The sequence below is a fragment of the Podarcis erhardii genome, assembly GCF_964252035.2.
Source record: "Podarcis erhardii genome assembly, chromosome: 8".
NCBI classification, from domain to species: domain Eukaryota; kingdom Metazoa; phylum Chordata; class Lepidosauria; order Squamata; family Lacertidae; genus Podarcis; species Podarcis erhardii.
The window spans coordinates 82,173,583-82,189,557 of record NC_138499.1 but is presented as its reverse complement, the minus strand read 5'-3'; the positions used below and the strand labels follow the sequence as shown (position 1 = coordinate 82,189,557).

Here is a 15,975-nt window from a genome sequence, read left to right as displayed (position 1 = left end):
TGTCACACTAATACAAATGGGTTAATGAGGAATAATCCTTCCTTTTCTGAGGATGTGTAATGCTGAGGATTTTTTAAATAAGATTTATAGGCTTCCTAAGGATAATGCTCATTAGGCTCAGAGGTCAACAGGATAGTCATGCTCTTTATTTTTGTTCTGTTTGTTGCAGGTGCCTGTAGATAAGGAAGCTAGGAAAATTGGTTCGCAAAGGATTGTATTTGTTTAAAATCATTTTGTCGAAAGTTAATAGATTGTTACTAACCTATTTGAATTAACAAACCTTCCTCCACCCCATCCAATTTGCGCAACTGAATTCATGTAAACCTGTTTTTAACACCTCCACTGTAGATAAAATGCTGGCCCTGTGAAGGAATTGTTGCAATAAAAACATCAAGCAAAGGCTTCAGATGTGTGTACTACTTTTTCTTTTAGCACTCGTGTCCCTTTCTTAGATATGAAGCCTAAATTTCAGTGTTATTTTTAGAAATGGAAGACTTTCCTAATAAATTTGGTCACATTAGTAAATTAATTCACTTTGTTGTGAATTACAGAGGTTAGAAATGTTCCTGTAAACAAGTTGCTCTTTTTGCAGAGGACTGCTTCCTTTTTATATGGCGTCATTCAACAATTCATACTATCTCAGTTGCCTCAGTATTTGTCTATGACATTTCATAAAGTGGGGTGGGGGCTGTGAGGAAGCGAGGACCTCTTCCCCCTTCCATCTTCTTTTCTCCATTTCTAGCCTCCCTCAGCTTTAGCCTCCCCTCCATTCCTGTGTTCTATTCTGCCCCTCTCTTACCATATTTGTAATCATTTTTCAACATTCTCAAATCAATTTTCACTTCAGGTAATAAAATGAGAGCATATTTTCTGCAGCCCAAGAACTTTTCAAAACCCAAATTGAACTCAGGAGGCAAGCAATGCATAACTCAGAAGATGTTTGCTTGGCATCTGAGCCTGAAACCATCACTTTTTAAAAGGCAAGCCAGGTGGATAATAATCCAGTTCAAAAGTCTTGATAACCCTCCTTTGTTTTTGAAGAATGTATGTTATAGTCCTTAAGATGTTTTCCTGTTTTTATTATTTCTGCTTAACACTTGGGGAAACCCAACCAGATGGGCGGGGTATAAATAATAAATTATTATTATTATTATTATTATTAACACTGCACCTACTAATTCTATCAGTTTGATATATTTCATCTTAATTCTTTTGTGTATTTGATAGCATATTTCCTTAACCTTTCACTATTTCTATCATCTAATAAAGCCTTTCCCATAGCTATACATACATTCCCATAGCCGTACATGGCAATCTTGCTTAAGCTACGCGTATGTCTATCCCAGGGGTCTGCAACCTTTAAGACAAAAAGAGCCACTTGGACCCGTTTCCGAAGAAAAAAAAACTGGGAGCTGCAAAACTCGTCATTATAAAAATAACTTTTTTGTCACTTTTTATTATTTCTTTGTTTGACCCCTCATAATTACTCCTCCTCATAGAAATAAACGTTAAATTAACAAGTTACCCTTTTGTGTGTGTGTGTTCTTCACTCCCCTTCAAAACAGTGACCAGCGTACATGCCCCCTTTCAATGCAGTGACCAGCGTACATGCCCCTGACAATGTAGCGGGCGGGCGGGCGGGTGGGAAGGTGACATCAGGACGGTGTGTGACTAACGCACGCACTGCCCCCATGCGACGTCACAGCCAGTACAGCGCCCGCCACAGTGGGGAGTGTCGGGGCACACAGTGCGCCTCCTCTCCTCGCTAGTATCTGCCCCGGAGCCGCGGCAAAGGTGTAAAAGAGCCACATGCGGGTTCCATTACTTGGAAGGGGTATCTCTTAGGAATCTGAAATAAACCAACTAGAGTTCCAGCATGAAGGAAAGAGATATACAGGTCGTAAATACGAACACTGAAGTGTACCTAAGACAAGCAGGCAGAAATGCTGATTTTGACCTTTTAAAGCTCTGCACAGACTGGATGTTGCCTGTCTGAAGAAATACCTCTTCCCTATATCATATATATAACTCATTGAGATTGTTGAGGGCTTTCTTCTGTGAGTGTACCTGCTTTCTATACAGAGACCTCTGTCAGGAGAAAGACAGGGATAGTGTGTCCCTGTTAAGTCTTCTCGACTCTCAGCATTGTTCGATACCCTTGACAATGATATCCTTCTGTAGTGGAGTTGTGGGTGGGTGGCACTGCTTTATGATGGTTCCAGTCCTACTTGGATGGACGTTTCTAGGGAGTGATGCTTGGAGAGAGTTCTTCAGCCCCGTGGAGCCCTAAACGGCCTTGGTCCAGTATATATGAAGGAGCGTCTCCACCCCCATCGTTCTACCCGGACACTGAGGTCCAGCGCCGAGGGCCTTCTGGCGGTTCCCTCACTGCGAGAAGCCAAGTTACAGGGGACCAGGCAGAGGGCCTTCTCGGTAGTGGCGCCTTCCCTGTGGAACTCCCTCCCACCAGATGTCAAAGAGATAAACAACTATCAGACCTTTAAAAGACATCTGAAGGCAGCCCTGTTTAAGGAAGCTTTTAATGTTTGATGTATTATAGTATTTTAATATTTTTTTGGAAGCCGCCCAGAGTGGCTGGGGAAGCCCAGCCAGATGGGCGGGGTATAAATAATAAATTATTATTATTATTCAGTGGGGTTTCTCACTGTTCAATTTTATCCTCTAAATCTACATGAAACCACAGAGTTGGGGTCATCTGGAGGGTTGGAGTACATTGTCAGCAATATGCTGATGACACTCAGCTCTACTTCTCCTTTACATTTGCAGGTGATATGGATATGCTGGGCCATTCTCTTGCCTCGGTAAAGGAGTGGATGAGAGCCAACAAACTGAAGCTCAATCAGATAAGACTGAGGCACTGTCAGTGGTTCAGAGATAGCCTAACTGTTGTCTATGGTCTGGTAACCCCTAGGTTTAGAATTACTGCAACATGTTATCTGTACAGCTACCTCTGAAGATGGTTCCGAAACTTCAGCTAGTGCAGAATTTGGTGGCCAGGTTGCTCACTGTGACAAGACGGTTTGAGCATATTACACAGATCCTGGTCCAACTGAACTAGCTGCCAATTAGTTTCTGGGCCCAATTCAAAGTGCTGATTTTGACCTATGAAGCCCTAAATGGCTCAGAACCACAATACCTCAAGGTCTGCCTCTCTCCGTATGAACCTACCTAGACCCTGATATCATCATCTGAGGACTTCCTTCATTTCCGTCCTCCACAAGCAGTCCAGAAGGTGGCAACACGAGAACAGGCCTTTTCTGTGGTGGCTCCTCCTTTGTGGAATGCTCTCCCAACGAAGGCTTGTCTGGTGCCTTCATTATACACCTTTAGGCGCCATGTGAAAATGTTCCTCTTCCACCAGGCCTTTGGCTGATAAACATCTTACACCCTTTTAAAAAAAGGTTGTGGGAGGCGCAGGGGGTGGTGGGTATTGTTTTTTGTGTGGTGGTAGTTCTTGATTTTATCGTGTATTTCCTACTCTTATGTTGTATTTTTGTGTTGTGAGCCGCCCTGAGATCTGGGAGTGAAGGGTGCTATATAAATTTTAATAATTAATAACACCAACAACAAAATCAATAATAAGTCAAATACCTATTAGCAGTGTGGTTCTGGATCTAGATCTGCTCCGAATGTGGTCATTGGTGTTGGGACATATTTTTGTGACTCTGACTTCAGGTAATGTCTGTAAATTGCCAAACATTGGCTGAAAAAAGAATTCTAAAGATACCTGTTATAGCTGGTGGATAGAAGAGAGGAAGTGTGCTGCCTTTTTGGCATGCAACAAGTTGATTACTTTGAAAGCGTTCTGCCAGTCAGCATCTGGCTAATCTGCTATATAACTACTGCAAAACAGATACAAGATTTGTCTTGCCTGCTTTTCAAAACAGAAATGTATCGCTTGATTACATTGTTAAATCTTCATTGTGATGTTGATAGTTTCTAGCGCTACTCATATAACGTGTCTGGGCAAACCTATTAAAGCTTTGTTTGCAGTTTATTGCTTTACAGTTTGTGTTTGGGTTTTTTCCCCTGCAGTAGTTGTTCTATTTTTAGAAAGAAAAACTGGTTGAAAGGTCTTTGCTTCATTCTTCATCTTCTTTTCTTTTTCTTTTTAGTGGTCTAAAAAGAACTGCTGTTTTCCTTTAGGAATAAGTCTTGTCATATGTAATTGGTAGGCACATTTGGCTTCTATGGCTGAAAGTCTTGCATGACTACAAACCTGTTTGATCAAAAGTGGAATCAAAGGATAAGGAGAGTAAGGAACGGTGGCTTCTTTTCTGTTCTTCTTTGGACACTAAATGTCTAATGAAAGGAGAGATCAGAAATGACATTACGCATTCTCTCAGAGGTGCAGTTGAGTTGGTAGAATGCAAAATGAGCAGAGCTCAAAGGTAAAATGTACATTTGTTGCTCCATCCACTTCTTTCTGGACCCACCCACCACTGACATGTGGCTCTCAGGCTGGAAAATATCCCCCTTTAATATATACTGTTAGGTTGTGATGAGGTAGAATTATGAGGGAGCCAGTTCTTGTTGAAAGTATGCACTACACTGGTGCTGAAAGCCCTGTTTTCATGGATGTCTGCAAGCATGATTTCTGTTGCAACTAAGCAGAAAGAAGCTCATTATCATGTCTGGAAGAGCTTTCCTAATACAATTACACTAGAGAGACCACACATGGTGGTGAGGAGAGTATAAAAGTTTTGCAAGTAAACTGCTAGTGCAAAATGAATCACTTAAAATCAGGACCCCACAGGCTCTTGCTGACCTTTTACATGTTGGTGGCTTGTCTCATCCACTTACTACTCTCATACCCACTACTCCCTCAGATCTCATCCATATCTGAGCATTAATCCTTGATCTCTTGGAGAAACATTTCTAGGGGAAAAAAATCTGAAGATGTGTGCATGCACACGAAAGCTCATACCAATAACAAACTTAGTTGGTCTCTAAGGTGCTACTGGGGGATGCAGGTGGCGCTGTGGGTTAAACCACAGAGCCTAGGACTTGCCGATCAGAAGGTCGGTGGTTCGAATCCCCGTGACAGGGTGAGCTCCCGTTGCTCGGTCCCTGCTCCTGCCAACCTAGCAGTTCGAAAGCACATCAAAGTGCAAGTAGATAAATAGGTACCACTCCGGCGGGAAGGTAAACGGTGTTCTGGTTCGCTAGAAGCGGCTTAGTCATGCTGGCCACATGACCCAGAAGCTGTACGCCGGCTCCCTCAGCCAATAAAGCGAGATGAGCGCCGCAACCCCAGAGTCGGCCACAACTGGACCTAATGGTCAGGGGTCCCTTTACCTTTACCTTAAGGTGCTACTGGAAGGATTTTTTAAATTTTGTTTTGACTGCCTCAGATCAACACAGCTACCTACCTGTAACTAGAAAAAAAAATGTCATAGTGATGAAAGAACTGGACTTGGGGTAGGATTTGCTATTTGTTAGAGTTCATTTATTGTATGGCAATTGCTTTTACTCTCATAAACAACATTGAGGTGCCAAATAGTTACCCTGGACACAAGGAGGGTGGAAAGTTACAGAAGACAATTAGATGGCAATGGTTAAGATAATTTGCTTTGAAAAAAGTTTTTTTGAATGCTAAATTCTGGTCTGGAAAGTTATAGTCACCTAACAAGGACAATTTTTAATGTAAGCAACTACTGCAAATAAAACAGGGAAGTAAGAACATTTGGAGATTGTAAAAAAAAATAACTGTGATGCACACAGGGAAATTGTGCATCTTGAGGAAAGCAGAGTTTGAATATGAAGCAGAAGGAAAGTGTGTGATTCCAAAATACTGCATATCTATACCATGTTCTGTATGCCATTTAATACGGTACATACAACTTTGGAATTTTTTTGGAACATATACAAAGTTTTACATCAAGAATTCTGCACCTTTTGCACTTTAAATTTGTGTGTAGTTCATGCAGTTCAGAGTACAGATCCTTGCAAGTTTGGTTTTTTGTGGGCAGTTTATAGACATCATCTCATGTGATCTGACTGTGTACTTTGGTTAGTGTTTGGGGACACTGGAGTGTGGAATAACAAATTGCTGAGTGTGGGAACTAGAACCATGAAAGTGGGCTTAGGTTTCCATGATTTTTTACTTGTAAGTTCAGTTCTTTGGGAGCTTCTCAATTGTTTTCCTCTCTAGCAGATTGTAGTGGTGTTGACAGTTGGATATTCTTTCAGGAAAAGCGGATTTATGTTTAATATGAACTTTTAGTGTCACTTAATTTATTAAAACAAGGTCTGAATCTCCACAGATTTTGTAAAGTTTCATTCAGATACTTGGAGACAAATACTGTTCTGTCACACATAGAGTTACGGAATTAAAGGTCTTACTGGAGTATTTGTGTGTACAGTTAAATGCTTTGATATATCTGCTTATAACTGTGGTTTTGTTTCTTATACCTTACAATCCCACCAGCATAACATATCAGCATACGTGGTGGGTATGTAACTATACACAAGTTCTGGAAGCAAGTTGTAATGGAGATTGATATTATTGTTGGCAAACAAGTCACTTGGATGCTAAGCTATGTCTCTTATCCATTTTTGACAGTGTCAGTGTTGACTTAACCTCTCAACAATTAATTCTGTATTTGTTGTTTGCCACTTGTCTAGTGATCTCTCCAGGGTGGAAGGATGGATCTTGTTATTCTATGGATCTGTGGATTTAACAAGTCATATTTATTGTCATTTCTGAAAAAAGCTGACTCATAAAATATGATGAGTCCCTGGGGTGATGTAGACCCCTTTGTTTCTGCTTGGGGACTGTTTGTGATGCATATGACCAAACATGGTTGGTGTATTCCCATTAAATACGATCTATTCAGCAACATTCATGATTATTTTGTATTTTTGGTACAAATATGAACCTTTTACATATATTCTATGCTACTTTTTAAAAGCTTTTAAATTATTATGATGGTTACTTTATTATCATGTGATTTTATTCATCTTGCTCTTATGACTGTTTTTACTACTTCTTTTAGGTTGATGTTTGGTTTGTTTGTACATTAAAAAATAACCCTGCTTGTATTCATTGTTTCATGGTAGGTGATGGGATTCCAAGGGAAAGCAGCCCATTTATCAATAATGACAGCATGGAGAGAGGAAACATTTACGAAGGGAAAAATATGGCTCTTTTTGAGGTACTTTTGATAACTTATTTTCCAAAATCCCTGTTACTAAGTTCTAAGTATGAAGTGTTATATTTATGTGCTTTTATTCAAGTAGCAGTACTTGCTGTGTTTTCTTGCAATCTATTCTGTAAGACCAGGATCAGAATAGTCCCACTGAGGTTAATAAACCTAAGTTAAGTATGAGTAACTTAGGTTTGTAAATTTCAGAGAATCTACTCAGGACTTAGCTGCATATATAACCCTAGGGATCCACAAATTGTCACTTCTATGAAGTCTAATACTACCATGTTGAAATATAACACTAAATCATGTTGCTACTGTACAAGGAGTAAGCTTGAGGGAAGTCCTGAGTTTCTGCACTCCGCCTCTCCAGTGTTTGGGAAAATGAGTTTAGTTTCACTTTCCACTAACCTTGGCTTGTTGTGTTGTGGTGTAAAACAAACTTCGGTTGTTTCAAAACAGGCCAACTTCAAACCACGAGTCAATAAGCTGCTTGTTTAACCAAGCAGAGTTTGCTTTAAACTATGATTTCTGGTTTGTATGACATGACAAGCCAGGATTTGTAGAAAATGAAACTAAATGCATGCAAAGGCCTTCTCCAGGACACATGGGGAGAAGAGAGGGGAGTGTTGAACTCAGCCCTCAAGTTTGTTTCTAATAATAATAATAATAATAATAATAATAATAATATTTTATTTATACCCCGGCCAGAGCCGGGCTCAGGGCAGCTAACACCAATAAAATAAAATCACAGTAAAAACATAATAGGGGGAAAAGAGAGGGAGGGGGGGAAACCCAATTTAAAATACAGGTTAAAATGCAATTTAAAATGCAGCCTCATTTTATTTGTAGCAAATATTTGTAGCAAATATTTCCATTGAGGCTCATCAGCCAGCTGTAATGAAGCATATGCATTCTGAATAAAAAGCTGAATGACCTTACAGAGAACGATTTTGAAAGATTTGCTTCACTTGTTTGAAATTAGAAACTGAGCTAGCAGTCAAGTTAAGTACTTCTTCACAAAGCACATAGTTAAACTATGGAACTCGCTTTCATAGGAGACTGTGATGACCACCAACACAGATGACTTTGAGGACTAGACAAATTCATGGAAGAGACGGCTATCAATTGCTACTAACCATGATGGCTCTGCTCTGCTGCCATAGTTGAAGGCAGCAATGCTTCTGAATACTAGTTGATGGAAGCCGTAGGAGGGGAGAATTCTCTTGTGCTCAAAAGGCATCTGGTTGGCTACTGTGAGAACAGGTTGCTGGACCACATGGGCCATTTGCTTATTCCAGCATTCTTACATTCTTAAAGAACTTTTCACCCCAGCCCTACATGCTTTTTCCTTCCCTCATTTCCTTTTTTTCATTCAGTCCTTCACAGTTGGTCCTAGCATGTTGGAATAAAAAATACTCCCAACTTTGCTAATGTTCTAAGTGGCCTGAACTGTAAGTGGAAGGACTTGCATATCATATCTCTCTCTATGTGTATGACTTCCCCCTTCTTTTTGTTTTTATTCTGGAATCCCAGATAGCTCCAGTTAGCAAATATAACACCATTTGTCTTGCCTTCCAAATGATCCTTCAGAGTGACTTGTCTAGCTTCCTGTATCTCTACATCTTTTAAACTTGAGTGTATCATTGGAACAACCTTAAGCAACCTTTAAGCCTGCTTGTGTGTCATTGCCTTATTCAGAGAGGAAGGAAGTAGCACTCACCAAAGCTTGGGAGGTTGCCATGGCAAATACATTTATCTCATGTAAAACTTGAGTAAATATAATTTGCAATCATGAACTCTATTTACAAAAAATATCAGAATTACTTAGGAGAGTTTGAATTTGAACGTTTAACCATGTTAAGAAGGATCTTAGCAGAAATAGACCTGTGGTTTTATTTTGTACACAAATAATATTTGTTAACAACTTTTATTTTGCAATAATAACAAAGAATCCTTGAAATCCTCATTATTTCACAGCAAAAAGGTTGTAGCAGCAGAATTTGCATAGATATATGATGCTTTTACCTGTTCTGAAATGTGTTCCTATATAATGGACCTTGATATTTAACATATTTTTCAAAATCCCAACAGGAAGAAATGGATAGCAACCCCATGGTATCATCTCTTCTTAATAAGCTAGCAAACTATACCAATGTTACTCAAGGAGTGGTAGAACATGAAGAAGATGAAGATAGCAAACGTAAGGAAATAAAGGTACAAATGCCAAAACTTTTAATTAACAATTGGTAGCAGAGCTTCTTCATTGGAGAGGTGGGCTGTCTGTCATACAAAATAGGTAATAAATATTACCACTAATGATAAAAGAAAATATGATTCATTTCTCTCAGTTCCATCCAGGAAAAAAATAAAATATTGCTAGTTATCAGCCATACATACAACAAGTTTACTTTTGGAGAGTGTCAAAATACACACTACACTCTCTTTTTCGTCTTCCCCTTTTCCGTGGTTTGGAAAGAGTGACACAGTGATCATGGATATTAACATGCCAATAGAGGCAACTGAAGGAACAGGTGTTGCCATGGGCAAGTGGCTGGTAACACCTCTGATATATTTCTTTTTCTGGGGCCTTGCAAAATAGGAGATTTTGTTCAAACTTTAAAATTTTGGGCCATGATCAATAAGCCCTAGAATTATTCAGCCTATAGCCACAGAGCATACTAAAGGGGAATACAAGGGGGCTAGTACTCTGTGACATTCTTCACACAATGGGGGCAACCGAAGAGAGACCAGACAAAACCCAAATCTGTCAGGAGCCAGCTGAAGTTGAAGACTCTGAGGGAGTGCATCTAGATCTTTGCCAAATACGACTTTCCTTGTTATGGTGGGGCAACAGTTATCCTTCAGTTCCAGTTTTTCTTGCTCCCCAAAATAGCTTCTTTTCTGTGATTACAGTTGCGTTAACTACTCTCAGAAGATATGGCCTTGCACTATTGTTCTTGACTGATCATGGTCATACCTACATTTGGGTGAAGGACTGAGAGCCATGTGACTCTGATTGTATGCAGTAGAAGCTTCTTTCCTAGGGCATATGACATACATTTCTGAGGTTGTAGTGTGAGAAACATAAAAGCTCCTCAAAGAGTTTCTGAATATTTCTGTGATTCTCTATGTGTATATGTTACTGGTTGCATCCCGTTTCAGAGGATTTTTTAGCCTTTATGAAAAATTAGTTTCTTTGGGGAAAATGCTGTCTTGCTTAATCCAGATACATTGGTCAAAAAGTATACTAACGATTATGTTTTCCGTGGGTTTTTTAGGCTCCACGTATGGGCACTTTCATTGGTGTGTATCTGCCCTGTCTACAGAACATTTTAGGAGTTATCCTATTCCTGAGACTGACATGGATTGTGGGAACAGCAGGAGTTCTTGAATCTTTCATCATTGTATTCATGTGCTGTTCTGGCGTAAGTACAACTGCCACTTTTTATGTTTAGCTCTACATGGGGCTGCCCTTGAAGCTGTCCCAGAAACCAGCGGGTGCAGAATGCTGCAGCGAGGCTCCTCACAGTGTCTCTGCCATGGGAGCATATTCACCCAGTGCTTTTCCAGCTGCACTGGTTCCCGGTGGAGTACAGGGTCAGATTTAAGGTGCTGGTTTTGACCTTTAAAGCCCTTCATGGCCTAGGACCCTCGTACCTATGGGACCGCCTCTCCTGGTATGCCCCACGGAGGACCTTAAGGTCCATAAATAGCAACACCCTAGAGGTCCCGGTCCCTAAGGAAGTTAGATTAGCCTCAACCAGAGCCAGGCCTTCTCAACACTGACTCCTGCCTGGTGGAACGCTCTGCCTCATGAGACCAGGGCCCTGCAGGATCTGATTTCTTTCCGCAGGGCCTGTAAGACAGAGTTGTTCCGCCTGGCCTTTGGCTTGGAGCCAATTTGATTCCCTCCCTCCCTCTCTCTTTTTTTTTTCTTTTCCTTCTCCTCCTGCGATGAGGCTACATTTTAATATTTTAATGTTCCATTATCTTAATGTTGTATTTTATTTTTGTTTTTAAGTTGTAATCATTCATCTTGTTTTTATTATTGCTTGTAAGCCGCTCTGAGCCCGGCCTTGGCTGGGGAGAGCAGGGTATAAATAAATTATTATTATTATTATTATTATTATTATTATTATTATTATTATTTCATGCATGCATGCATTGCAAAAAAAAAGTTTGCTTATTTGCATTGCCCTCCCTGGCTTTTTCTCTTAGTTGCCTTCACTTGCCATGAGTGACATCAGTGTGATCCATGATCAGAGCCGTAGCTAGGTGATCTTGCGCCCGTGGCAGAACCGTCCAGATTGCGTCCTCTAGCCATGGACAAATGAACTCTTCTTCCCGCCTCTCCTCCAACCCGAACTCCCTTCCACCCATTCATTTCCCCCTCTATTTTAAACCATTTCTTATAGGGCAACAATTGATATGTATATTTATGGACATATTTTTAGCTGATTTTGCTCCCCCCCCATTGCTTGTGCCCCTGGCGGAGGCCCACCTTACCACCACCTAGCTATGGCCCTGTCCATGATTACCTGAAATCTCCCCATTGATTAACTCAGGAAGCAGAGACAAGCAGAAACCACACCTGGAAGAATGCCCCTTCATTACCACACTTAATGGCACTGCTAGATTTAGGTCAGAGTGGCGAAACACTGACTCCTGCCTGGTGGAACGCTCTGTCTCATGAGACCAGGGCCCTGCGGGATCTGATTTCTTTCCGCAGGGCCTGTAAGACAGAGTTGTTCCATCTGGCCTTTGGCTTAGAATCAGTTTGATTCCCTCCCCCTCTTTCTTTTTCCTTTCTCCTCCTGTGAAGAGGATGCATCCTAATGTTTTAATGTTGTATTTTAATCTTTTTAAAATTGTATTTTAATCAACTTGTTTTTATTATTGGTTGTTAGCCGCCCTGAGCCCGGTCTTGGCTGGGGAAGGCGGGGTATAAATAAAAATTTATTATTATTATTAAATGCTGTTCTGCATTCTAGTGATTTTCCATTGTCGTCTTGTAACTTTATTCAAGCATTTACGGGGAGCAAGCTATGTAAAGCAAGACTGGGTGCAAGATAGAGTTTATATGAGCCAGTGTGGTGTAGTGGTTAAGAGCGGTAGTCTCGTAATCTGGGGAACCGGGTTCGCGTCTCCGCTCCTCCACATGCAGCTGCTGGGTGACCTTGGGCCAGTCACACTTCCTTGAAGTCTCTCAGCCCCACTCACCTCACAGAGTATTTGTTGTGGGGGAGGAAGGGAAAGGAGAATGTTAGCCGCTTTGAGACTCCTTAGAAGGGAGTGAAAGGCGGGATATCAAATCCAAACTACTACTCTTCTTCTTCTTCTTCTTCTTCTTCTTCTTCTTCTTCTTCTTCTTCTTCTGTTGCTATCTTCTAAGTGGCTGCGTTATGGATATTGTAAAGCAACATCAAGTAGCTTTCAGGAAGGCCAACATTTTTAGCCTCATTTGTATATCTCAGTCTCTAGTGCCAAAAGAGCAGCACCTTGTTTAGGCTAGGATTTCTCATGAACGAACCTTTTTCTCAGTTCAAAAATATAATGCAAGCCAAGTGTAGTTGCAGTTCAAAAAATAGAACTCTTTTGTGGTTGATTGGTGGAAAAGGGCTGTGCCAAGTAAGGGCTTAAAAAGACAATATATTTATAAAAAAGTCTTTTCTCTGTGGCACACAACACAGTCACCAATGAATTAGGAAGATAAGCCATTGTCCAGGTTGAGCATCATGATGGGAACTAGTTGTTTCTCTTCCTTCTGATCAAATTAAAGGCTTAATTGGTGTCATCGCCCCTACCCCACATCTAAATCATAGAAGAGATACTCTTTCTGGATCACCCAAGTCTTTTGCTTTTCTTTCATTTCATTTTAGATTCTGACACTGAAAGAGATTTTAATTCTCAGGGGAAGTCATACATTCAATGAGAGAATAAATAGGATGTGAAAACAAATGGGAGACTCTTACCCAACAGCTGATTGGCTTGGTCACCAGTTTGGACAGTTTCCCTTACTTTTGTTTCCAACTGCTCTCACTTTAAATAGCAACATCATTTCCTAACAACTCATCAAGTGAGATATTGTTTCCGAAGTTGAGAGCCAACAGACATGGGTTCCGTGCCATTGTAGTGATTTGGGCTTAAGTCTGCACATGTTTCAGCCCTGGAGCTTTGACCCATACCTGGCTTTCTTCCATCTCCTGATTTGATTTCATGGCAAGGAATATGACTGAAAGAGGAAAGCAATTCTTTCTAACCTTGAAATGTCATCCTGCTAGAGTGTTTTGGATATATGGGTTTGATTTTTGTTTTTCTGTTAGGACGATATTAAACATACATACTATATTTGTGTTTTAGTTAGGTTATGGAAAAGTAGCATAACATTCAATATGTTTAATAGTTCTTTAAATCCAAATGCATTTTTGAAAAGATTGGGTTGTATCCAAGAATGTCACTCAGCTTATGGTAAGGTTTTGGTCAGCGGAATGGGAAGGGAAGCAATTTTTTATTATTCCTCCCTCCAGTGCAGCCCCCCCCCCACATCCTTCCTAAATCTGCTCTAGACCATCATAGTAGTAGTAATAATGCGAAGGGGACTGAATGAAATTGTTTCCCTGCCTGTTCCACTGATGAAAGCCATACAGCCAGCTGACCAATACCAATGAATATTCCTTTCTTTCTGGTAGACTCACAAAATATTTTGCTTTAGGTTTTATGGTACAAACAGTGGTTTTCTTTCCCATTCCTGCAGCTGGACCTTCCCACTTGCCATTTTAAAACTACTGGAAGCACACAGACACACATATATAAATAACCCAATCAATTCACATCTATTTAAGTGTCTTGTGCTTCACCTGTTCTGAGGGGCTTAACTGTTAGAGAAACCAACTGTCAGACATTCTCATTCTCAAACTTTGCCTGTTGTATTATTTGAGGGCATCTAAGGCTGCAATGTTGTTAATGCCAAGCAGATGGGGCCTCATCAGTGCCTAAACAGCTCTGAACTTTGAAAGGAAGAATGGGATATAGATATGTATAAATAGCTTCTCTTTGCTGTATTAGTAGGTAGATAAAAGGATACATGGGTGATGGTTAGTCTTTCTCACTTCTACACCAAGAATCCTGTGTCTGAGCCTTTGTTTATACCAGTGCTACATAAATGAAGAGTAATATGTGTTGAGTCAGTAAAGGTAAAGGGACCCCTGACCATTAGATCCAGTCGTGACCGACTCTGGGGTTGCGACGCTCATCTCACTTTATTGGCTAAGGGAGCCGGCATACAGCTTCCGGGTCATGGGGGCCAGCATGACTTAAGCCGCTTCTGGCAAACCAGAGCAGTGCACAGAAACACTGTTTACCTTCCCGCCAGAGTGGTACCTATTTATCTACTTGCACTTTGACGTGCTTTCGAACTGCTAGGTTGGCAGGAGCAGGGACCGAACAACAGGAGCTCACCCCGTTGCGGGGATTCGAACTGCCAGCCTTCTGATCAGCAACTCCTAGGCTCTGTGGTTTAACCCAAAGTGACCAGTAAAACTTATGCCTTGGTTCTTATTTCCACTTGAACCATTTTAACTACAGTGTCTTCACCAATTTATATACTATTGCAAAAGCATGATTTCTGACATAAGATGCAAGAATAAGGAGATGCCACTGGTATTTCATATGGATCAATAGTTTTAGTGCTCTCTTGTACTTGAATGCATACATCTTTTGCTTTTTATAAAGATTTAACTCATGGGTCCTGTACCCTTGAATGTGCTGGGAGCTTCTGCTCTTACTATACTAACTGTCGTCAGCTGTGGTTTCTTAAATTTGCTAGTAACGTTCTCCAATATCACTTGTTTTTTTTGCAGACTCTGCTAACTGCAATATCAATGAGTGCAATAGCAACAAATGGTGTAGTTCCAGGTAATTACAAATTTTACTTATATATTAAAAGTATGTTTAGTGCACATGCTAAATGATAATGGAATACAGATGAAATGCTTCTCACTATGATGAAGTGGGTATGTGAGGAGTGGACAACAAAGTATCTCCTGCTGTTCTGGGCACAGGCACACATTTCCTAGGTCTGTCAGTGGGGTAGGTACCAAGGAAAGGCTCTGGCATTCTTCCCATAATGATGCTTGTTCCGGTCTCTCTCTTCTTGCCTGCTTTCTTGAGGATGGAACAGGACTGGCTATATCAAGGTGCCTGCAATTCTGCCTGCACCTGACTAGGTGGGGGGGGGTGTCTGCCGGTGTGTCTGCAAAGGCCTTACCTTTGCTGCTCTTACAGCAACGGCAGCAGCATTGTAGCTAACTAAGCCTTTCTGTATCTCTTCCCCAATTTGCATGTGGAAATGGCGAAACAGCGTACACAAGAGACTTTATCAGAAATGGGGCACCTATTTCAGCCCACAAATGTAATTTAACCGTGACCATGAGCTGCAGCCAAACTTCGTTTTTACTTCTGAGTAGACATGCATTCTGCAGTGCTTTCAGACAGTGTGTTGGCTGTCACTATAAGAAATTTGATACTGGTACTATTTTTCTTTGAATTGATACGTAGCAACCAAATAGCATTCACATTTATGCTGGCAGGAAACATTAGAAATGCAGCCCTGTCTGTAGCTGCACAATGGCACTTGCCTACATATATCTGTGGGTAGGGTTGCTTAATGAGACTGTAAAGCAAGCCACTTCTGTTAAAACACAGGCAAAGTGCTAAATGTGCAGCATGATACTGCATTTTCTGTCATAACGAATTAATAAATCTTATAACATTAAACAATCTCCCAGATCATGGATTGCTTCTG

At 40.8% G+C, this 15,975-nt stretch overlaps 2 protein-coding genes across 10 annotated transcripts in view; one reads left to right on the top strand and one right to left on the bottom strand.

Moving 5' to 3' along the window:
- Window positions 1–15,975, bottom strand: part of MAJIN (membrane anchored junction protein) — a 267,643-nt gene that overhangs the window by 81,109 nt on the left and 170,559 nt on the right. The window lies entirely within an intron of this gene.
- Window positions 1–15,975, top strand: part of SLC12A7 (solute carrier family 12 member 7) — a 99,845-nt gene that overhangs the window by 38,949 nt on the left and 44,921 nt on the right. For 4 of the 5 annotated variants that reach the window (XM_081872609.1, XM_081872610.1, XM_081872608.1 and 1 more), the window contains exons 2-5: window positions 7,084–7,178; window positions 9,264–9,386; window positions 10,451–10,597; window positions 15,032–15,086. In XM_081872609.1, coding sequence (XP_081728735.1) covers window positions 7,084–7,178; window positions 9,264–9,386; window positions 10,451–10,597; window positions 15,032–15,086 — 420 coding nt within the window. Of the gene's footprint in view, window positions 1–6,735; window positions 6,827–7,083; window positions 7,179–9,263; window positions 9,387–10,450; window positions 10,598–15,031; window positions 15,087–15,975 lie in introns of those variants that run through there. The other variant, XM_081872611.1, reaches the window with a different exon arrangement.